This window comes from Sapajus apella, unplaced genomic scaffold (genome assembly GCF_009761245.1).
Source record: "Sapajus apella isolate SASKATOON/1434 unplaced genomic scaffold, GSC_monkey_1.0 scaffold216, whole genome shotgun sequence".
NCBI lineage: Eukaryota > Metazoa > Chordata > Mammalia > Primates > Cebidae > Sapajus > Sapajus apella.
In genome coordinates this window covers 331,544-354,923 of record NW_022437156.1, presented here as the reverse complement: position 1 = coordinate 354,923, position 23,380 = coordinate 331,544, and the positions used below count along the sequence as shown (strand labels likewise).

The window sequence follows — 23,380 nt, the reverse complement described above, 5'->3', positions numbered from 1 at the left end:
TACCTCGAACTGTGGGGCTCAAGCCATCTTCCTGCCTCAGCCTCTGGGTAGCTGGGATTACAGGGTTTTCCCTCCCTCCGCCCCTCCCTCTCTCTCTCCCTCCCCCACTTCCTTTCTTTCTTTCTGAGACGGAGTTTTGCTCTCGTTGCCCAGGTTGGAGTGCAATGGCGCGATCTCGGCTCACCGCAACCTCCGCCTCCTGGGTTTAAGCAATTCTCCTGCCTCAGCCTCCTGAGTAGCTGGGATTACAGGCACGCGCCACCATGTCCAGCTGATTTTTTGTATTTTTAGTAGAGACGGGGTTTCACCATGTTGACCAGGATGGTCTCTATCCCCTGACCTTGTGATCCACCCACCTTGGCTTCCCAAAGTGCTGGGATTACAGACATGAGCCACCACACCCAGCCAGGATTTTCTTTTTATGAAGAGCCCTGCCCCACCCATGTCAGAGGGCCCCAAGGAGGCAAACACAGGGCCGTTGAAAATGCTGGTAGAACACCTAGCATGTGCACTGCTGTCCTAGCTGGAGGCTGAGGGAAGCACCATGAGACTGCACAGGATAAATCGGGATGAACTCCTCCCTTCCCTCAGCCATTACTCTGAATTCTGTATCCCACGTGCTGCTGCCAAAAACAACTTTAACACAAATCTAAACATGTCATTTCCCAGTTCAAAACCCCAAGGTTCTTTCTCCCCACCTTCAGAATAAGCCAAACTACTCAACAATAGGTTCCAAATCTGCCTTTCTGGTTTCACTCGTGGGGTGGACCCTTCTTCCAGGCGAGGCTGCATTTGAACATAGCCATATTCACGACTCTCCTGCCTTGGCTCCTCTGCTTCTCCGGCCAGGAATGACCTGACCTCATCTCTGCACATCTTAGCACGACTTAAGGCCCAGTTCAAGCTCCAACTCCTCCCTGAGGTCTTCCTAAGTCTTGCCTCCTGTCCCACTCAGTAGGACCTGGCCTGCTCCCTCCCTGGGTTCCCACAACCCTTTCCAGCTCTGCCTGTAGCACGGTGTTCTGTCTTCTGTGACTACATACATGTATATGTCTAACACTCTCTAGATTGTAAAGGCCTGGAAGGTGGGGAGCGGGTCCGTTACTGAATGCATCTTTCACAGCTCTCCCTATCAGGCCCCTGCCCTATGCAAACTTTTTTTTTTTTGAGACAGAGTTTCACACTTGTTGCCTAGGCTGGAGTGCAACATTACGTTCTCAGCTCACTGCAACCTCTGCCTCTCAGGTTCAAGCAATTCTCCTGCCTCAGCCTCCTGAGTAGCTGGAATTACAGGTGCCTGCCACCATGCCCAGCTGATTTTTTTGAATTTTTAATAGAGATGGGGTTTCACCACATTGGCCAGGCTGCTCTGGAACTCCTGACCTTGTGATCCACCTGCCTTGGCCTCCCAAAGTGCTGGGATTACAGGTATGAGCCACCACACCCGGTGCCCTATACAAACTCTAAATAACAACTGTTTGTGGAATGACTTGGGAGGTGGCACTCAGAGATCCCAAGTGACACATGAGAAATCCAGAGAGAGATCATGTTCGTGGAGTCTGGATGGTTGCTTCCATCAATGGGCCTGTACCTTGCAGATACTGTCTCATTATCTTCCAAACAGATTCCGGGTCAGTGATTATTACCTCCCTCTTATTGGTGTAGACTCAGCCAAGGGAAGCCAGATGGTGAGTCAGAATCTTAACCCTCCGTCTCAGATGCAGAGCCCTGCCTTCTCCCCTCCTGTTTGGTACTCTGCTTCCTCTTGCATGCTGTGAGAGGCCTCATTACTCCTCTTCTCTCCTCCAGCCCCTCCAAGCCTAATTCATCACCTTTGGCTTAGGGATCATAGTTTCCAAACCAAGGACTTCTAAACATTGTCTGACAATGCCATTTTCTGGGGGGAGGGGCAAGGTCTTGCTCCGTGGCTTAGGCTGGAGCGCAGCTGTGCAATCAGGGCATACTGCAGACTCCGCCTCCTGCGCTCCGGTGATCCTCCCTCCCAGCCTCCTGGCCGGGACTACCGGTGTGCATCACCACACCCAGCTCATTTTTGTATTTTTTGTAGAGATGGGGTTTTGCCATGTTGCCCAGACTGGTCTCGAACTTCTTGGCTCAAGTGATCCGCCCTACTTGGCCTCCCAAAGTGCTGGGATTATAGGCATGAGCCACCTCAACTGGCGACATTGTCATTGGTCTTTAAGAGATGATGGTTTAGGCTTTGAAATTAGGGTTGTTTGTGAAAACTGAGAGTGTCTTTTGGTCTCAGATACTTCCTATGGCCATTGGTGTAATTGGAGGGAAGCTCTCGCCATATACAATATTTGTCAGGCAGCCAACTAAGAAACTGGGATTCTGGTTCCCTCCAGGGTGCAAACTCCTGGGAGAAGGAAGTGAATTCTCAGGGGCCCAGAAGGAGTCTCTGTCCCTCTGCCAGTCAATTCTAATCTCTCTTCTCCCCTCAAGTCAGCTGCCCCCCACCCCCAACTTCTGGCTCTTTCTCAGTCTCTCCTGGATTCTCCCCCTCTGGAGGGCCTGAGCTCCCGGCCACCACCAGCCAACACCGCTTTCTGCTGCCTCTGCCTCCCTTCATCTCCTTTTGTCTGGGGTTTCTTTGTCTGGGGTCTCCGTTTGGTTCTGTTTCACAGTTCTCAGCCTCCCCTCCCTTTCTCCCCGGCCAGGCTGCTCCCTCCCTCTCTGCGGGGGCCTCGAGGCTCGGTGAGGGGAGCGGGACTTGGTTGCCATGGTCACATCGAAGCCAGCCGCAGCTGGCCCGGGCAGCTGCTCCTGGGCCCGGAGCCCCGGACTCTCGGACAAAGCCAGGCGGCTTTGGCAGCCCCAGACCCGAAACCCCAAAGGCCTAAGACTGGGGGGACTTGGACCTAGGAGAATCCTGAGCTGGAGGTGAGAGGGAGGAAGCCAGAGCTGAACTGGGAGGGCAGGAGTGGGTGCTGGAGCTGGGCCCTCCCCTTGTGGGCAGGGACCAGGCTTCCTGGCTGGAGGTACAGTGGGAGGAGGGGATCTTCCCAGAGCTCGGCAGGGAGGAGGGGAGGGACCGGGAATAGAGTTGGGGGTCATGGTGTGGTAAATGGGCTGAGGGGCTAGGGTGTCCCTAGTGGGGGGCTGTTGTCCAGAAACAGGTTAGATTCTCTCTTTGGGCCTCATGTCCCCATCTGTCCCGCAGGTGCCTCTTCCTTTCTCAGCCTTTTATACTTCTCATCTCCCCACGTCCCTTAGCTTTACGCTCTGCGCCCCAGTCTCCTCCTCTTTCCTTCGACTTTGTTTCACTGCAGCCCCTTCTCTCCCCTTGTCCTTGCTTCTTGTCCCCTTGGTCTGTCTGCCCAGCTCCCAGCCTCCTCAGTTCCCTGCCTTCTTCCCTTAGGCCTTGTTCCCAACACTGTTTCCCCTCTGAGGCCACTTCGGTTCCCTTATCCAGTTCAGCCCTTTTCTTCCCAAACTTCATTCTCCTCCTCCAAGCCCCTGGGGCTTCCCACCTTTTGCTGCGTGTCCTGTCTCCATCCTCCTTTTCCTCTCTCGGAGCCGTCTGCTCCGCCTTGGCCTCGGTCCATCTCCTCGGCCTTGGCCTCAGTCCATCTCCTGTCTCTCTGGGAGTTCCCTCACCATCGTCCCCATCTGACCATGAGCCTCCCCTCCCTCCTCTGGTCCCTTGCCCCTTTCTTCCCCATCCCCCAGGCTATCCACAGCTGAGCTCTCTTTCATCTCTCTCCCAAAGCTACATCATCTCCGTCTCCTCCTTCACTCCCTGGCCTCAGTTTCCAGTTTGTATTCAGTGGCATCAGGTCTGACTCACACCCAAGGCTCTGTTCACTCTTTCACCCTGCCCCCCCACCCGTCACTTCTCACTCCCCCCAGCTGCTGACCCAGCCTGCTCCCCCAGAGGCAGCTGCAGCTCCAGGGACTGCGGTTAGTGCATGTGTGGGGGACCATCTGGTCTATCCTCTCGTTCGCTGGTCCTCCTGGGCTTCCCTCCTGTGGCCAGGCAGCCTGCAGGCCTGAAGCTGCCCTCTCCCCTCTCCTACATGACTCTCCTCACATTTTTTCAGCTGTTTCCCGTCCTCTCCTTCCTGGGCAGGAGGATGCCATTGGCTTGAAGGGGAGAGAAGCCCAGAATGGGAGGGCATGGTAGAGGGTCATTCGGGGGTTCTGGGGGACACCAGGGGCCTCTGGGATTGGGAGTGATGCAGGAGATATAGGACGGGCTCTGGGGATCATGGATGGGGGATCTGGCCCTCTTGGTCTTTGGTGCTGCTCTCTGGGCCCCGGGATGGCTGGGATTTCCCTCTGAGGCCCCTGGGAATCTCAGCTCCAAGACCTGCATTCCAGCTGGCTCCAGCTCCCTTTCTGTTGTCACTTGACTCCACTGGGCCCCAGCCCTGCATCCCTCCCACTCCTCCAGCCTGGTGCTGGGGCGAGGTGGGCATCACCACTAGGAATTTCTCCTGATGCAGTGAGAAGAGGGGACAAAGGTTTCAGGACTCTCTAGCTCCCTCTGCTCTCCCCAGCGGACCCCTCTGTCTGGCACTGCCATGCCACTTAACCAGGGTCAGCGTGGGCCTGGGGTGTGGAATGTCCCACCAGGGTATGACGGGCTGTAGCTTGCCTGGCAGGCCTGTCGGGGCTTTCCCAGAGCACAGCTCCTGGAAGGAGGGGCTGCGGCTGCCAGGTGAGGTGACTTTGGAAGCCTTGGTCCCACCCCCAGCCTGGCCCCACCCCCAACCCAGCGTCTCCTGGACCTAGATTCCCCAGCTGCTGTCTCTGGAGGGGTAGGTGCTCTGGGGGAATCCCTGGGGGCTTGGTGGGACCAGGAGGCGGGAAGAGGCTGCTCTCTGAGTGACCCTGGGGCTGTCTGTTAGCAGGTCCCTCAGCCGTTGGAACGTCCTTGGGCTTCTGAACTAGTGCCCATGTGTGCCAAGGGCCAGCTTCTTCCTGGCAGTGCTTTTGTGTACTTGTCTGGTTGGGACTTTGTGTTTCTTTCTTAGAACTGTTGTCTGGGACTGCAAGCAGGGTATGTTTTTATCTACTGTGAGGCGCATGGGGTGGAGATCTGCAGTGGAGAGGCCGTCCTGTGACCGTGACATTGCCTAGGTAGTAAGCAGGTGTAGGGGTTTGGAGAGAGGTGAGGGGCTGAGGTAGTGCTGAGTGGGGAGAAAGCACCTCCCACCACAAGCTGTTCTGTCCCCTCCGTCCTCTGTCCAGCAGCTCTCCCACTTGCTTTGCCTACTCAGTCTCACTGTGTCATCTTCTCTGGGTCTCTAGGTCCCCTTCCTTTTTGACTGTGTCTGATTTTCCCTGTGCCTCCATCCTTCTCCTGCTCCTCTTCTTCCTCCTCCCCACCACCCAACTTGTCCTGGCCTCATTTTTGGCCTCTTCTGGCCAGTGATCAGACCCTCCAGCCCACCAGGGCCAGAGCTGGTTCGGGCTGAGGGAGGCTTGCTGTGAGGAGGACTCCTGACTCCCTTCCCCTCGCCATGCCACTGGGAGCCCAGGGGAATCAGAGCCTGGGAGCCTGGACCCCGGGGTCCCAGAGAAGGCCATGCAGAAAGAGGAACTGGGAGGAGAGGGGAGAGAGGAAGGGGTTAGAAGACCCTGCAGAGAGAAACTGGGAGGAGAAGGGAGAGAGGAAGGGGTTAGAAGAGAGTGGGCCCACCATCAGGCTCTGGGACCTTCCAGGTTGGGCCGCAGGGGCGGGAGCGCACAGGCTGCTGGGGAGGAGCAAAGGTTGGTGGGGTAAGAGCGCTCTAGGGCCTGGCTGGACAGGTGATCCCTGAGCCCGGCTTCCTTCTCCGGGCAAACTCCCGCAGCTGGGCTGGGCCGAGCCTGTGGGAACCTGCTCCTAGCTCCGTGCCCTGGGGCTGCTCCCCTTCGCCTCTCCCAACAGGAACCGAGCCCAGAAGTAGGAGGGGCGTCTTCCCCTCGTGGGCCCTGAGCCGGCCTGCAGCCGGCTCCCTGGGGCGCCAGTTTTGGAGGTTCTCGTTTGGGGAGGCGGGCGGCTGGGCTGCCTGAGAGCGCCCGGGCGGGCTCGGCGGGCGGGTTACCTGGGGGAGGCCGGGAGCGAGCGCGGGGTGGGCGTGGCGGGCGCGGGGCCGGGAGCGCGGCCCCGGGCGTGGGAGCCACCGGGACGACTCTGTCCGGGAGGGGGAAGGGAGGGCGGCGAGCGCGAACGCGCGGCGAGAAGGCCGAAGGGAGGGAGCGGGGCGAGGAGCGGGCGGAGGAAGGGAGGGAGCTGAGGCGAGGGGGAGGCGGCGCCTGGGCCCGAGCCGCCCCAGCCCTGGCTCCTCTCCCCGGAACAGGCCCCCGACAGCTGCTCGCGGGAGCCGCCTCCCGACACCCGAGCCCCGCCGGCGCCTCCCGCTCCCGGCTCCCGGCTCCTGGCTCCCTCCGCCTCCCCCGCCCCTCGCCCCGCCGCCGAGGAGGCCCCGCTCCGGGGTCGGACGCCTGGGTCTGCCGGGAAGAGCGATGAGAGGTAGGGAGAGCGGCGGGCGGACCCCGCGGGCGGAGGCCGGGGGCTCTCGGGGTGGGGGCGCGCGGTGGTGGCTGCAGGGCGAGGGGCGGGGGAGGCAGGACGTCCCGGGCCGTGCTTGCTCGTCCAGCGCTTCCAAGCCTCCCTGCCCGCCTCCCCGACGCTTGGCTTACAGTCTGAAAATCGGAGGCGGGGGCTGGGGGAGGTGAAGCCCCTGACCTCCCAGCATTGAGGGAAGTCCCGCTTCACTCAGTGTGGAGGAACTGAGCCCCGGGAGGAGGTGCTCCTGTGCGGCCCCACTGAGTCAGCTCATCCGCCCCCTGGAGAGCTGGCCCTGCCTTCCACCTGGCCAGTCCCCGCGGGCATCTACTAACTGCTAAGCCTCCACTCAGCCACGTCCCAGTGGGACAGTCTGGTCACAGTCCAGCAGAAAGAGGGACTGGCACTCTAACCCACCAGTGACACCGCTCTTCCCGGCTGGATGGTCAGTTGGCTCTGCCATGAGAGAATGTCACTGTCAGTGAGCGCCAGCCTCAGGGTCCCACCCCCCACGCCTGGCTCCTGGCTGGACATTTCCTTCCCAGCACTTCCAGCAGCCAGAGGCTGGCGCCCAAGCCCCCTGGCCGTTGCGGAGGGCCTGTAGGTGTGTGCAGGACTGAGCGGTGTGGTGGAGAAGGTGAAAGGAGAGCGACTGGAAAGGCGGGGAAAGGCTGTTGTCCTTATTGCCATTCTTCCCACCCAGCACCCACCTGTTCCCTGCCCCCTCCACGACCCTCTGGCTTGGTCACCCATGTGTGTTACAGGCTGGGCCCCGGTTCTCTGGGGATCCTGTGCCCAAGGGCTTGGGCGTGTGAGTCTCACGCTGTCTTCTGGTCACAGAGCATGTGGTGTCTGTCATTTCATGTTCACAGGTGTCTGAAGGTGGCTATTCACTGAGCGATGGGGTTGGACTTGAAGGAATGCCAAGGTGTGGACGGGCTGATGTGTGCATGAGCTTCTGTGTTTGCCGGGTCTCTGGAACTCTGTGAGGGTTGTCAGAGATGCTGAGAGGGGGGTGTGTGCATGCCACGTTTAGCCTCGCTGTTTAGAGCCAGCTCAGTAAGTTCGTGTGTCTCACCGTGTATTTGTGTGTGTGTGTGTGTGTGTGTGTGTGTGTGTGTGTGTGTGTTGTCTGAGTGGGACATGGGGGTTGGGAGAGGAGCATGAAGGGCTTGAGGCAGGGTGGGTGGCCTGACCCCTGGTTTGTCTTGGTTGTAATGGGGTGGGATTGGGGAAGGTCTTCTGGGCCTGTCCTCTCCTGCCCTCTGTGTGTCTGACTGTGGGCTGAAGAACCAGTGGGGAGAAAGGAGGTGACTGGGGGTGTTAGAGAATAGAGAGCCCAGATGTCTCTGTGCTTCTCTGTGCTCCTCTGCTTGGCTTTGTGCCCCATGTTTCTGAGCCTGCTCTATTTACCTCTTGCATTGTGGCTCTCGCTCTGTCTCCCCATGCCGCCTATCCTCTGCCTGCCTTTGTATCTCTGCCCCAGGCTCCTCTAGGCTCTGAGTGGCTCCGATGACTCATCTGGGATAGGCAAGAAGGTTACTCTGGGGAACAAGAGCCCCGCTGTTCCCAAGAGAGGTGGGGGTGGAAAGCGGCACCCAGGAATTCCGAGCCAGTCTCCTGGGACTCTGGGGGCCTGCTCCCCGGTGCTGGACCCTAAGGGACCAGGCGTGATGCCTTCTGGTTCTAGCCTCTACCAACTGAGTGCCCCCCACAACTTCAGTCATCCCCCTCAGCTGCTGCTTCAGAGCTCTGGGGTCTCAGCTGCCTCTTACATTCCTGCCCTAGTGCATTGTGGGAGCAGCTGGAGGAGGACAAAGGGATGGGGGAGTATCCCCCACTCCTCCTACCTCCTGGGGTGACCTGCCTTCCTTGTCTTTAGACCCGCCCTCATCTCCAAGGCAACTCAGCCTTTCCTCAGTCCCTCAGAGGCAGCCACCTTCTGAAAGTGGGGGACGGAATGTCTAGGTCTCAGCAAGGTATAGCAGGAGTAACTGGGTCCAGGACGCCCTGGACCTGATAAGAGGTGGCAGTAGAGCCCCTCAGGACTCTAGGGCCTGGAGACTTCAGTACAGGGCTCTGGGGCCAGTACAGGTTAGAATAGCTTTTCCTGCAGCGGGGCAGGGAAGAGTAGATACTTTCTAAGTTTGTAAGGAGATGCCATTTAGAATGGTTTTAGGTGGGATAAGCTTCCTGGGCCTGAGGAACAGAGTAGGGATTCTCAAACTTGAATGGGCACAGATCACCTGGGGATTGTGTTAAAATGTAGATAAATGCGCCGGGCGCGGTGGCTCACGTCTGTAATCCCAGCACTTTGGGAGGCCAAGGCGGGTGGATCACGAGGTCAAGAGATCAAGACCATCCTGGTCAACATGGTGAAACCCCATCTCTACTAAAAACACAAAAAATTAGCTGGGCATGGTGGCGCATGCTTGTAATCCCAGCTACTCAGGAGGCTGAGGCAGGAGAATTGCCTGAACCCAGGAGGCGGAGGTTGCGGTGAGCCGAGATCGCGCCATTGCACTCCAGCCTGGGTAACAAGAGCGAAACTCCGTCTCAGAAAAAAAAAAAAAAAAAAAATGTAGATAAATGTATTTATGTTACAGAATTTAGAAAGATAGTATAATCTACCTGTCTTTTCTCTTATTATTTGCTTTTCTTTTGCCCCATTCATGTTAACTCTTGTTACGTTGTTATATTCTATTATATATTCTCTCTCTCTAAGCATGCAAACAGGTATATATACAAACATGGTGCTTTTTTATTCTATTTTTGAAAGGTGGGGCTGGGCGAGGTGGCTCATGCCTGTAATGCCAGCACTTTGGGAGGCTGAGGCGGGCGGATCACCTGAGGTCAGGAGTTTGAGACCAAAAACCCGGCTCTACTAAAAGTACAAAAATTAGCTGGGCATGGTGGCGGGTGCCTGTAATCCCAGCTACTCAGGAGGCTGAGGCAGGAGAATCGCTTGATCCTGGGAGGCAGAGGTTGTAGTGAGCCAAGATCACGCCACTGCATTTCAGCCTGGGAGACAAGAGCAAGATTCTGTCTCAAAAATAAATAAATAAATAAAATAAAGGTGGCATAATTTTTTAGACTTCTGTAGCTTGCGTTTCTTATTCAACAGATGCATGGGCTGGGCGCGGGGGCTCATGCCTGTAATCCCAGCACTTTGGGAAGCCAAGGCAGGTGGATCACGAGGTCAGGAGCCCAAGACCAGCCTGGCCAACGTGGTGAAACCCCATCTCTACTAAAAATACAAAAATTAGCTGGGCGTGGTGATGCGTGCCTGTAGTCCCAGCTACTCCAGAGGCTGAGGCAGGAGAATCACTTAAACCTGGGAGGCAGAGGTTGCAGTGAGCTGAGATCATGCCATTGCACTCCAGCCTGGGTGACAGAGGGAGACTCTGTCTTGGAAAACAAACAAACAAACAAACAGATGCACAAGGAAATTACACTGTTAGGAATTTATTGCCTCTTTGTTACTTTTCATAGCTGTGTAGTAGTCCATAAACTTATTTTTAAAAAAAATTCCAGACTGTCCCCTGTGGGCATTCACATATCTTGCAGATTTATGTCCTTACAAAAGGTGCCATAATAAACATCTTTGAACATATCTTCTTTTTTTTCCCTTCTTATTTATTTATTTATTTATTTATTTATTTTGAGATGGAGTTTTGCTCTTCTTGCCCAGGCTGGAGTGCAATGGTGCAATCTCAGCTCACTACAACCTCTGCCTCCTGGGTTCAAGTGATTTTCCTACCTTATCCTCCCGAGTAGCTGGAATTACAGGCATGTGCCGCCATGCCTGGCTCATTTTTTTGTATTTTTAGTAGAGACGGGGTTTCTCCATGTTGGTTAGGCTGGTCTTGAACTTCTACCTCAGGTGATCTGCCCACCTCAGCCTTCCAAACGCTGGGATTACAGGTGTGAGCCACTGTGCCTGGCTAATTTTTACTTTTTTAAAGAGATGGGGTCTCACTATGTTGACCAGGCTGGTCTTTAACTCCTGACCTCAAGTGATCCTTCCATCGGCCTCCCAAAGTGCTGGGGTTACAGGCGTGAGCCACCAGACCCAGCCCTGCACATATGTTCTTACTTCCTGGTGCTTCTCTCACCCCATTTGGGTAGATCATTAGGAGAGGGAATGCTGGGATGAAGAGGATGTGCAATTTTAATTGTAATAGACATTGCTAGATCACTTTCCAAACAGAGAATAGCACTGCATTTCTGCCATCGAGCATGGTGCCTCCCTTTTCATCACTCTCCACCACTTGTATATGTTACAGCCTTAAAAAATATCTTGTCAATCGGCTTGGTATTTCCCTGATGCTCGTGAATTTGATCATTAAAAAAAAAATGTTTGTTGGCAATTTGGCTTTGCTTTTCTATGAAATGACTATTCACATTCTTTGGCTGTTTCTTTCTTGGGTTGCTTATGTATTTTTTCTTGTCAGTTCCTAAGGGGCGTTAGTTTATTGTACTTACTAAACCTTTTCCTGCTGTGTGTGTTATAAAGATTTTTCGCACACTTGTTGTGTGTTCTAAGCCATTGTTTATGGGGGTATTTTGCCCATTTTTGATTGGAGAAATAGGGCTTTGGGAAGTTATCTAACTGATTTCTGCCCTAGTTTCTTCATGTGTTAAATATGGAGAGTAACAGTATCTACCTTATGAAGTGACTGTGAAGATAAAATTATGGATTCTGTTTAAGGGTTTAGGCCAGTGTCTGGCACAGGGGAAGCATTCTAATAATACAGCTGATGCTGTTAAACAATGACTGTTGTTGCCGTTTTACCGTTATTATCCCCATTCTGTCTATTGCTGTCAGCTATGACTCAATCCCCCTGATTAACTTACCCACCACCCGTTTTATCCCCTGCAGAGATGCTGCCCCCACCCCCTTAGGCCTGCGGGATCAGGAGCTATGGGGCCAGGGGCCCTCTTATCTTTACTGCTGCTGCTCTTGGTGGCAACTGGAGATGCTGACATGAAGGGACATTTTGATCCTGGTGAGGAGACTGAATCATGGGTCCCTGAGGGACAGGGCTTGGGAGGTGGAGAGTTGGGGGCCTTGACCTGTCACATGCCCGTTTTTTACTCAGCCAAGTGCCGCTATGCCCTGGGCATGCAGGACCGGACCATCCCAGACAGTGACATCTCTGCTTCCAGCTCCTGGTCAGACTCCACTGCCGCCCGCCACAGCAGGTACTTGGCACACCTGGCACAGCTGCAGCTACCCCCAGGGGAGCTCCTGGGACCTCAACTTCCCCTCCAACCCCTCTGCCCATGCCAGTGAAACCCCTGCAGTCTGAGGGGCGAATGAAGTGGGGTTTAAGTACTGGAGACAGAGGCAGACCTGGGGCCAGATGTTCTCTGTGCCCCCCTTCACCCTCCCAGGTTGGAGAGCAGTGACGGGGATGGGGCGTGGTGCCCCGCAGGGTCGGTGTTTCCCAAGGAGGAGGAGTACTTGCAGGTGGATCTACAACGGCTGCACCTGGTGGCTCTGGTGGGCACCCAGGGACGGCATGCGGGGGGCCTGGGCAAGGAGTTCTCCCGGAGCTACCGGCTGCGTTACTCCCGGGATGGTCGCCGCTGGATGGACTGGAAGGACCGCTGGGGTCAGGAGGTGAGGCTGGCATGGGCAGCACCCAGAGGAGGTTGTCTCTCCTCACTTCCAGCTGTACTTTAAACACGACCTATACACTGATGACTCTCCAGTACATTATCTCCAGCCCAAGCCTCTCACCTGACCTCCAAACGGTGTTGTAAACCTGGCCACCTTTTGGACTTCTCCGCCTAGATGTCCATTTTTTTTTTTAACAGATGGGATCTTGCTGCATTGCCCAGGCTGGTCTTCAACTCCTGGGCTCAGTGATCCTCTCACTTTAGCCTCCCAAAGTGCTGGGATTACAAGCACTTGTAGCCAGCCACCTAGATGTCTAATAGGCATCTCAAACGTACCTTTAGCTTCCCAAGCTGAATTTGATTCCCATTCACACCCTAACCCTGCTCCTCCCCCGGCATTCTCTACCTCAGGAAGTGGTATCACCATTGCCTGGTTGCCCAGCTGTATGCTAAGATGAAGTCCTTGATTCCTCTTTTTCTCTCACCTCCTTCCAAAGCAGCAGCCCCGTCTGTTCTACCTCCATGGCGTTCCTGAGTCCAGTCACTCCTCATCACCCACCTCTACTGCCCTAGGCCACCTGCCCGCCATCTCCAGCTTAGATGAGTGCAGTAGATGCCAGATGGGTCTCCCTGCTTCTGCCCTTTTCTGCCTGGAGTCAAATCTCCACCTGGGGGCTGCATCCAGTGGACCTTAGAGCATGTAAATCAGATACATCACCCCTAGTTTACATGACCGTGCTGGCTTTCCACTCTGCCAGAACAAAAGCTGAGCCCACAGCTGGGTGCAGGGTGCTCAGCCCAACCTGGCTCCCGCCTGCCTCGCTTGCTTCGTGTGCCTCCTTGGCCACACTGCCTTTCTTGTTGTTGCTGGAACAAGCCAGGGCTCGTTCCCACAGCTTCCGGACATTTTCTGCTTTCTCTGCCTGCAAAGCTCCTCCCCCAGATAACCACAAGCTCTCCCTCACTCCATTCTGTTCCCCGTCAGGTGTCATCTCCTCAGAGAGCCTTTTCTGGCCACCCACCTCACCGTTCTGTCCATACACCTTGCCTCCTGTTCTTCACAGTGTTTCTGCTGCTGGGATCTCAGTCCCGCAAGGGCAGGGACTGACGTTCACCACTGAGAACGTGCCTGGCACAGAGCGGGCACTCAGCCAACTTCTGCTGAATGGACAGAGGGAATGGGCTAAAGTGAAGGGGAAGCTGAGGCAGGGGTGCAGCGCTGGGAGGATTGGGGAGAATCTGGGCACAACGGGAGACAAATGGATGGAGCCAGGCAAGAAGAAGAGGGCAGCTGAGACTGGAATCTGAGGACGAACCATCAGAGCTGCGAGAGGGTCAGAGGTCTCAGCTGCAGACCTTTGGTTTCACCCATGCCGGGCTGCACCCCACAGTGCTGTGTGCTCGGCACCACCCCTCATGGGTCTCCAAGTGGCCACTGTGGACTGGGCCAGGGAGCAGTTAGTGGCTGGGAAGTTAGATCTGACCTGGACCCTCTCCCACCCACCTCCTGTTTCCTGGCCCACAGGTGATCTCAGGCAATGAGGACCCCGAGAGAGTGGTGCTGAAGGACCTTGGGCCCCCCATGGTTGCCCGACTGGTTCGCTTCTACCCCCGGGCTGACCGGGTCATGAGCGTCTGTCTGCGGGTGGAGCTTTACGGCTGCCTCTGGAGGGGTGAGTGGCTCAGCTCCCTGAGAATCTGTTTCCTGTGCGGGGGACTGGACTGTGGGGAGTGTGGAGAATGGGCATCCAGGATCCCCTTTCTCCTGCTGGGAAGCTGTCACTCCAGGGAGTAGGCTGGCCAGCATTATCTCCTCTGTGCCAGTGAGCCAGTGGAGAGATACGAGAAGGGACCTGAAACCTGCCCAGGCCTGATGCAGGGATGGGGACAGCTCCTTTGTGCCTCTGACCCTCATCCTCTTACCCTGCCCCAGATGGACTCCTGTCTTACACTGCCCCTGTAGGGCAGACAATGTACTTATCCGAGGCTGTGTACCTCAACGACTCCACCTACGATGGACATACTGTGGGCGGGTAAGAAAGGTCCCTGCAGGACATGGAGTTTGGGATGGGAGGGAGGAGTGTGTGTGTGTGTGTGTGTGTGTGTGTGTGTGTGTGTGTGTCTGTGTGTGTGTCTGTGTGTGTAGTGGAACTGGTAAGTAGGCTGAGAAGTGAGATGGAAGAACTGAGAAGAGGGATGGGTTAGGTGAGGCCTTAAAGGGTGGGACTAGGGTGACCACTAGCCCATGTGACTAGTGAACAAAAAAGGCACCGCTTTGGTAACACATTGTTGGAAATTGCCGCAATAAATATGCACATCATAGATTGAAATGGTGCCCCTTAGAGGTGGTGCCTTTGTGCTGGATGTGACCTGCAGAGTACCTGTGATAGTGCTGGGGCAGGGGTGGATAGAAGAGAAGGGCCAGCTGCATGAGCGTGGGGTGGGGTGGGAGTGGGATGGGTGCACGGGAGCCGGGCTGGCCAGGCCACTGTGCAGGGGGGTGGTGGGGGTGCAGAGTGCTGGATGTCAAGACCATCTTCCCTTCCAACCTCCTCTTCCTTGGTCCCCTCTTCTGCAGACTGCAGTATGGGGGTCTGGGCCAGCTGGCAGACGGCGTGGTGGGGCTGGATGACTTTAGGAAGAGTCAGGAATTACGGGTCTGGCCAGGCTATGACTATGTGGGATGGAGCAACCACAGCTTCCCCAATGGCTACGTGGAGATGGAGTTTGAGTTTGACCGGCTGAGGGCCTTCCAGGCCATGCAGGTGAGTGAGTCCGGCTCTTGAGGAGGGCTCTGAAGCCATGGCGGGTGCTGCTGGGGTGCCCCCAGCACTCTCCTAGCCTTGACCCTGTGCCCTGTTCCCTTCCCCCCAGGTCCACTGTAACAACATGCACACGCTGGGAGCCCGCCTGCCTGGCGGGGTGGAATGCCGCTTCAGGAGGGGCCCTGCCATGGCCTGGGAGGGGGAGCCCATGCGCCACAACCTGGGGGGCAACCTGGGGGACCCCAGAGCCCGGGCTGTCTCAGTGCCCCTGGGCGGCCGTGTGGCTCGCTTTCTGCAGTGCCGCTTCCTCTTTGCGGGGCCCTGGTTACTCTTCAGCGAAATCTCCTTCATCTCTGGTAAGCCCTGGAGTAGCCCTGCCCCCAGCCCCTGAGATTGACAACTGATTTCATTCCTAACCCTCCAGTGCCCCCAAAATATTCATTGCTCATAATATTTACCCATCATCTACAACGCTTCTCAATTAGGGATACCCCAAATAGCTTGTACCCCTTTCTGCCTCTTGCTCTCTGCATATCTGTCTTTCCTTTGTAAGCCCCTCGCCCATGACTGTTACTGAGCCAGTGTGGTAGTACTGGTTGTTAAAATATTGAAATACTTCTGTATTACTTGAGAAATAGCCTCTTCTCTAAGCCTCCAGATACCCGCCCTCTGCCTCCCCACAATCCAGCAACTATAGGGTTAACGCCCACCACAGCTGGGGACTTCCAGGACCCTGCTCCCCCAGCTGCCACTGGTCAGTGCTTGCCTATTGAGAATCAAATTTGTGAAGTGGACCATATTAAAAAATAAAAAAAGAATCACCCCTGCTTCTGCTCCTTTGCACAGCAATCCAGTGCCTCCCCTGGCTTTCCCCCTCATTTACCTCCCTGCTTTCTTCTGTTCCTTCTCCCAGATGTGGTGAACAATTCCTCTCCAGCTCTGGGAGGCACCTTCCCGCCAGCCCCCTGGTGGCCACCTGGCCCACCTCCCACCAACTTCAGCAGCTTGGGTGAGCAGCCTTGGGTGGGAGTGTGGACCCTCTGCACCCTTCTCCCTGGGCCTCCCTCTCGGCTGGGGTGGGAGCCCCCTGTGGTGCTGACCCTGCTGCCTCCTCCAGAGCTGGAGCCCAGGGGCCAGCAGCCCGTGGCCAAGGCGGAGGGGAGCCCGACCGCCATCCTCATCGGCTGCCTGGTGGCCATCATCCTGCTGCTGTTGCTCATCATTGCCCTCATGCTCTGGCGGCTGCACTGGCGCAGGCTCCTCAGCAAGGTAGGCACAGCTGCAGCATGCTGGGTGGCGGGGGGAGGCCAGGCCCCAGCATGAGCCAGGGTCCAGTGGGGCCTGCAGGGCACAGCCCACTAGCATCCCAAGAGGAGGGCTTAGTAAAGAGACCACTTACACCATGTCGAAGGGGGTATAGGGCTCACAAGGAGGGCTGCTCCCCAGCCCTGGGCCTGCTAAGCGGAGAGAAGCTGGCAAATACCAGGACCCGGAGGAGAGGGTCCGTGGAGAGGGCACCTTGACAGGGGCGGTAGACTTTGGTTCTGGGATGCAGCTGGCCCGCTTCTACCCCTCAGGGAGGGCCGGGGAGAATAGATACCCTGACCTCACTTTCTGCCCCAAACTCCTGCCGGGCTCCTCTCTGGCAACCCCAAACCAGGTCTGTTGGTGCAGTCTACACTGCTCAGCCTTGGGGCAGAAGCAGGGTGGAGACAGGTGGAGAGTGGGGCTGGAGGGGCAAAGGGACGGTGTCTGGCACACCCCAATCCACATCTTCTAGCTGAAGTCCAGTGGCAGTGATATATATTAAGGTTGATGGCTGGGCACAGTGGCTCACTCCTGTAATCTTAGCACTTTGGGAGGCCAAGGCAGGAGGATCACCTGAGGTCAAGAGTTCGAGACCAGCCTGGCCGACATGGTAAAATCCCATCTCTTCTAAGAACACAAAATTAGTCAGGCATGGTAGCTCATGCCTGTACTCTCAGCTACTCGGGAGGCTGAGGCATGAATCTCTTGAATCCGGGAGGCGAAGGTTACAGTGAGCCGAGATCACACCATTGCACTTCAGCGTGGGCAACAAGAGTGAGATTCCATCTCAAAAAAAATAAAGGGTTGATAGTTATGGACTGGGCAGATTAGGGTTAGAATCCCATTGTGGGACATCAGGGAAGTTACCTCCATGCTCTTGAGCCTCACTTTCTCTACCTGTGAGATGGTGCCGATGGTATCTACAGCTGTGGGGCTCCTGTGAGGGCTGAGGGAGGGAATGCAGGGATGCACGCAGCGGAGCGCCAGGCTGTGTGTGCTGAGCAGCACGGGTGACGCTTCCCATCCCCATGACAAGGCTGAGCGGCGGGTGTTGGAAGAGGAGCTGACGGTTCACCTCTCTGTACCTGGGGACACTATCCTCATCAACAACCGCCCAGGTCCTAGAGAGCCACCCCCGTACCAGGAGCCCCGGCCTCGTGGGAATCCTCCGCACTCTGCTCCCTGTGTCCCGAATGGCTCTGGTGAGACCTGCCCTGTTCCAGTCGCATCTCTGTTCTCTCTGCTGTTTTCTTATTGTATCCCTTTCCCGTTCTTTTTTTTTTTCTTGTCTTCTCCAGTTTCTACTTGTTTTCTTCTCTCTGTGCCCCTGGTTACTGTCTGTGTCACTCCTTGTCCCTAGCATATAGTCTCTGTCCAGAGTTTCCCATGTATTACCCATAACCCCCGTGGTCCCATCCTGTCTGTGTCCCACAGACATCTCTCTTTGTTGTACCCTCATGTGTCTCCTGGGCCCCTGTGCTTTGTATTAGACTCACCACGTCTGTTCCTTCTATCCATCCATCTTCCATCATCCATCCTTCCATCTATCAATTCTCCATCATCTTTCATTCTGTCTAAATTCATAAATCTATTTGTCCATCCATCCATCCACCCATATCCATCATCCATCTATCCATCTATATTCACACATCCATTTGTCCATCTATTGTCCATCCGTCCAACAAAATATCTGTTTACCATCCATCCATCTATTCCTACGTCCCATCTGTCCATCCATTCATTATCCAGCCAGCTGTCCGTCACTCTGCAGGTCCTTGTTTTATCTTGTCTGTCTCAATGCAATCATCCCATCAGCCCTGGTCTTGCCCTATTCAAGGTCTCCCTGTCTGTCTAGCCTTGAGTCTCATCCCTTCCCCGTGTTTCCCCTCCTCCTTCTCCCGACAGCGTTGCTGCTCTCCAATCCAGCCTACCGCCTCCTTCTGGCCACTTACGCCCGTCCCCCTCGAGGCCCGGGCCCCCCCACACCCGCCTGGGCCAAACCCACCAACACCCAGGGTAAGCCCCTCTGCCCCTGGGCTCTGCCAGGCTCCCCATACCTCTACTGGGGCAGGGAAAAGCCCTCACACCTTGCACTTCCTCCTCTCCCCACTGTGGCCTATTCTGCTCTCCTGAGCTCCCAAGGAGGAAGCTCTTGTGCCCTTAACTCATCTCTGCTGCTGCTTGCTCTTTTTTAAGGCCTCACCCTTGAGCTGAGGAGTAGAAAGCTTACTGGTCCCAGCTCTTCTCCCTCCTCCTCTTCCACACCATCTCTTCGGCTCTCCAGAGCTAGACAGGAGGTTGCTGTGGTGGTCCCCAACTCATGTAACGCCTCCTTTATTCTCCCCTCTCTCTAGAGCTGCGAGGAGGAGGGCTCTCCCCCCGGGCGCTTGCCCTCTCCCCTACATGTGTCCTCTCTCTGCAGTCCCAGAGGTGAAGGCTCATGCCCTGACCCTTTCCGTCTGCCCCTCCTCTCCTTGGTGTTGCCTTCTTATTGTGGCCCCTTCCCCAGGGCTAAGAGGGGACAGCTCTGCTTCCTCTCTTGTCTGTAGACTACTCGTGTTGGGGCTGTGAGCAGCTGTTACCCTCCCGCTCTCTGTGTGCCTCTGTCTCTGCTTGTTGTTGAGCTTGGTGTGTTGGGTTGAAAGGGTTGGGAGGGCTTGGCTGGGAGAAGCCAGGCTGAAAGCTTCAGGAGAGAAGCTAAGTGAAGGGGAGGGAGCTGGTGGTGAGTGGGACCAGGGTTTGGAAGGTGGAGGGTGCCTGGATGCTGGGACCGTCCTGAGGAGGGTGGATGAATTTTTCCAGCCAAGACTTATATCGTGGTCTTTTGAGAGGCCCTAGGGAGGCCCTACAAAGTAATACTTTATGACAGGTTTGCTCAACCATATTCATTGCCTTGAAAACCTCTGGAATAGCTAACTCTCATCCCATGCCAGTGTCTTCCTGGTTTGAGGTCGGTGCATGGAATACGGGGGAGATACGGCATAGACCCAGTCTCTCACTTGACTGGGAGACTCGGGGCCCTCCAGGGGGCTGAGGCGGGGAGAACTACAGCTCTTGGGCTGTTCTGACGCCTCGTCCTGTCTTCTTTCCCCTCATCCCTGCAGCCTGCAGTGGGGACTATATGGAGCCTGAGAAGCCAGGTGCCCCGCTTCTGCCCCCACCTCCCCAGAACAGCGTCCCCCATTATGCCGAGGCTGACATTGTCACCCTGCAGGGCGTCACCGGGGGCAATACCTATGCTGTGCCCGCGCTGCCCCCAGGGGCAGTCGGGGATGGGCCCCCCAGAGTGGATTTCCCTCGATCACGGCTCCGCTTCAAGGAGAAGCTTGGCGAGGGCCAGTTTGGGGAGGTAAGGAGGGTGCCTACTAAGCCATCAGTCATGTCTGGCCCTAGTGGGTGCTCTGATGCCATGCCTACACATCCCTGCCCAGGAACCTTTGTCATTTGTGACCGTATTAACCTGTTTGACTCTGTGACTGCCTAGTAAATGAGCTTCTTTCTCCAGGTGCACCTGTGTGAGGTCGACAGCCCTCAAGATCTGGTCAGTCTTGATTTCCCCCTGAACGTGCGTAAGGGACAGCCCTTGCTGGTAGCTGTCAAGATCTTACGGCCGGATGCCACCAAGAATGCCAGGTGAGGACCAGGGATGGCATCTGGAAGAAGGGAGGGGAGGCCAGAAGAGTGGGGAGCCACCTAGAGAGAATAATAGCAGAGTCCAGCAGAGGGGTGGCATCTGGGGGAGGGGATTTGCCTGTATGCTGGGGGTGGGAGTGCCTGACCCACCTGAGCAGCAGGAGGTGCAGGCCACCCACTTGGCTCTCCTCGTCACCTCCCTGTTCTCCAGGAATGATTTCCTAAAGGAGGTGAAGATCATGTCAAGGCTCAAGGACCCAAACATCATCCGGCTGCTGGGTGTGTGTGTGCAGGACGACCCCCTCTGCATGATTACCGACTACATGGAGAACGGCGACCTCAACCAGTTCCTCAGTGCCCACCAGCTGGAGGACAAGGCAGTCGAGGGGGCCCCCAGGGATGGGCAGGCTGCACAGGGGCCCACCATCAGGTATCTGCCTACCCAGGCTGGGCCTTGCTGAGAATTCCCCAAGGGGGTCTCCTCTTCTCCCCTCACTCTAGCCTGGAAGAAAAGAGGGGAACGTGGGGTGGGGAAGGCAGGGAGAGGTTCCAGGAAGGCCTGGGATGAGGAATATGTGACAAGGTAATCCAGGAACATGGACAGAAAGGCTGGAGGTGACTACGCGAGAGTGGTGAAGGGACTTGGGCCCTGTTGTGAAGTCCTTTTTGCTTTCTCTCACCCTTACTTCCCTGAGTCCAGACTGGGGAATAAAATAAAAGAAGAGCCAATAAAAGAAGAGCCCCCTAGGGGTGGATAGGCCTGGGAGACTGAGAGGGAACTGACCCCTGGCCTCACGTGGGCATTCCACCTCCCCATGGGGAGCCAGAGTGACCTGCCCGGGGAGTGGGCTCTCTTTCCTCTCCTGGGTGGGAATCTGCGAAGCTGCCCCCAGTGACCCTCTGTCGGCTCCCTTCTCAGCTACCCAATGCTGTTGCACGTGGCAGCCCAGATCGCTTCGGGCATGCGCTATCTGGCCACACTTAACTTTGTACATCGGGACCTGGCCACGCGGAACTGCCTGGTTGGGGAAAATTTCACCATCAAAATTGCAGACTTTGGCATGAGCCGGAACCTCTACGCTGGGGACTATTACCGTGTGCAGGGCCGGGCGGTGCTGCCCATCCGCTGGATGGCCTGGGAGTGCATCCTCATGGTGAGCAGCCCGAGGACAGGCAGGCAGGGGCAGGGCAGGTGAGAAAACACTGGCTGCCACTCACAGCCAGCCCTGGTCTCCGTCAGTCACGTACTTTCTCTGGATTGCATTTTACAGAACCTCTTCTGTAAAATGAGGTTCTCCTGGCCCAAGGGACTGGGGAAAGCAGGAGCTGCAGTGTGATGGGTCCAGGAGCCAGGAGTGGGTACTGGGGATGGAGACAGGGTGGCAGAGAGCTGGAGAGATGCGGAGAGGGAGGATGCTGGAGATAGAAGGGGTTGGGTAGGAAGACTGAGGGTCAGGACCAGAAAGTGGGGGTGGATGGAGAGGAAGGAGGAGCAGAAGGAAGAGGTGGGTCAGGGCCCTGGAGAGAGGACCAGAGCATGTTGAGGAAAGGCAGAGCCTGAGGGAGAGGAGGTGGAAAAGGTGGCCAGCAGAGGAAAGTGGAGAGCCTGGTGTGGGGAGGGATCAGGCCTGTGTGGAGCCCAGAGTGGACGTGGGGCTTCCGACAGGAATGAGGAGGGTCTTGGTTGCCTGATGTCCCTGTCTGCTTTTGCTGCCTTCTCTGCATCCCAGGGGAAGTTCACAACTGCAAGTGATGTGTGGGCCTTTGGAGTGACCCTGTGGGAGGTGCTGATGCTTTGCAGGGCCCAGCCCTTTGGGCAACTCACCGACGAGCAGGTCATCGAGAACGCGGGGGAGTTCTTCCGGGACCAGGGCCGGCAGGTCAGAGTGGAGGAGAGGGAATATGAGTCCGAGGTGGGGGATGGAAGGGGCAGAGCTCGTCACCTTGGGACTAAAGAGTATTTGTTCCCTGCCTCTCATCCACACTTCCACAATGCAGGTGTACCTGTCCCGGCCGCCTGCCTGCCCGCAGGGCCTATATGAGCTGATGCTTCGGTGCTGGAGTCGGGAGTCTGAGCAGCGACCACCCTTTTCCCAGCTGCATCGGTTCCTGGCAGAGGACGCTCTCAACACCGTGTGAATCACACATCCAGCTGCCCCTCCCTCAGGGAGGATCCAGAGGAAGCCAGTGACACTAAAACAAGAGGAGCCAATGGCACCCCTGCCCTTCTCCTCCCAACGGCCTATCACCTCTAATAGAGGCAGTGAGACTGCAGGTGGGCTGGCCCACCCAGGGAGCTGATGCCCCTTCTCCCCTTCCCGGACACACTCTTATGTCCCCTTCCTGTTCTTCTTTCCCAGAAGCCCCTGTTGCCCACCCAGCTGGCCCTGTGGATGGGATCCTCTCCAACCTCCTCTAGCCATCCCTTGGGGAAGGGTGGGGGGAAATATAGGACAGACACTGGACATGGCCCATTGGAGCACCTGGGCCCCACTGGACAACACTGGTTCCTGGAGAGGTGGCTGCACCCCCAGCTTCTCTCTCCCTGTCACACACTGGACCCCACTGGCTGAGAATCTGGGGGCTGAGGAGGACAAGGAGGAGAGGAAAACCTTCCCTTGTGCCTGCTCCTGGACTTGTCCTCAGCTTGGGCTTCTTCCTCCTCCATCACCTGAAACACTGGACCTAGGGGTGGCCCCGCCCCAGCCCTTAGTCACCCCACTTCCCACCGGCGGTCTTGTAGCTAGAACTTCTCTAAGCCTGTACGTTTCTGTGGAGTAAATATTGGGATTAGGGGGAAAGAGAGAGCGATGGCCTGTAGCCTTGGGGTTGGACATCTCTATCGTAGCTGCCACATTGATTTTTCTATAATCACTTGGGGTTTGTACATTTTTGGGGGGAGAGACACAGATTTTTACACTAATATATGGACCTAGCTTGAGGCAATTTTAATCCCCTGCAGTAGGCAGGTAATAATAAAGGTTGAGTTTTCCACAGCTGTGAGTGGGTTTCTTGGGGATTTGGTAACTCTGCCCCCTGCACCTCCCTCTTAAACCACTTCCTATCTTCCTTTTTTCCGCCCTCTCCCCATTCCATTTCCCATCACCTATTTTGCCCAGCATTGTTCTGTTTCTGCATAATCCGGGCCTTTGCCTGTGGGACCTCAGGAGTTGCGTGAATGTCTTAGCGCTGAACCTTCTCAACTCAGGGGTGCTCTGCTGGAGGCCCAGCGGGAATGCAGTCAGGCCAGGGCTTCCAAACCTTTTTTGTTCCATAAACCCCTTTAGCAGGCTGTAGAGAACTACTGAGTCCTCCTCAGAATTAGGTTTTAAAACCTATAAAATGGGCTGGGCACAGTGGCTCATCCACGTAATCCCAGCACTTTGGGAGACTGAGGCGGGTAGATCACTTGAGGTCAGGAGTTCGAGACCAATCTGGCCAACATAGCGAAACCCCATCTCTACTGAAGATACAAAAATTAGTAGGGTGTGGTGGCATGCACGTGTAATCTCAGCTACTTGGGAGGCTG

At 56.1% G+C, this 23,380-nt stretch overlaps 1 protein-coding gene across 14 annotated transcripts; it reads left to right on the top strand.

Annotated features, from left to right (window-relative positions):
• The first annotated feature begins 2,568 nt into the window (after positions 1-2,568).
• Positions 2,569-22,847, top strand: DDR1 (discoidin domain receptor tyrosine kinase 1). 14 transcript variants are annotated; one of them, XM_032270804.1, is made up of 20 exons: positions 2,599-2,904; positions 6,312-6,484; positions 7,393-7,448; positions 11,403-11,529; positions 11,623-11,725; positions 11,918-12,146; positions 13,671-13,818; positions 14,079-14,178; positions 14,724-14,910; positions 15,020-15,266; positions 15,824-15,919; positions 16,028-16,179; positions 17,255-17,420; positions 18,124-18,234; positions 19,323-19,567; positions 19,724-19,851; positions 20,063-20,281; positions 20,771-21,005; positions 21,582-21,731; positions 21,850-22,847. In XM_032270804.1, the coding sequence occupies exons 4-20, from the start codon at positions 11,445-11,447 to the stop codon at positions 21,988-21,990; spliced, it is 2,742 nt and encodes a 913-aa protein (XP_032126695.1). In that variant the 5' UTR covers positions 2,599-2,904; positions 6,312-6,484; positions 7,393-7,448; positions 11,403-11,444; the 3' UTR covers positions 21,991-22,847. The 14 variants fall into 14 exon arrangements, with proteins under 14 accessions (XP_032126697.1, XP_032126695.1, XP_032126690.1 ...); XM_032270803.1 differs by lacking the exon at positions 2,599-2,904 and adding an exon at positions 4,685-4,784; XM_032270796.1 differs by lacking the exon at positions 2,599-2,904 and adding an exon at positions 5,605-5,739.
• The last annotated feature ends 533 nt before the right edge of the window (positions 22,848-23,380 follow it).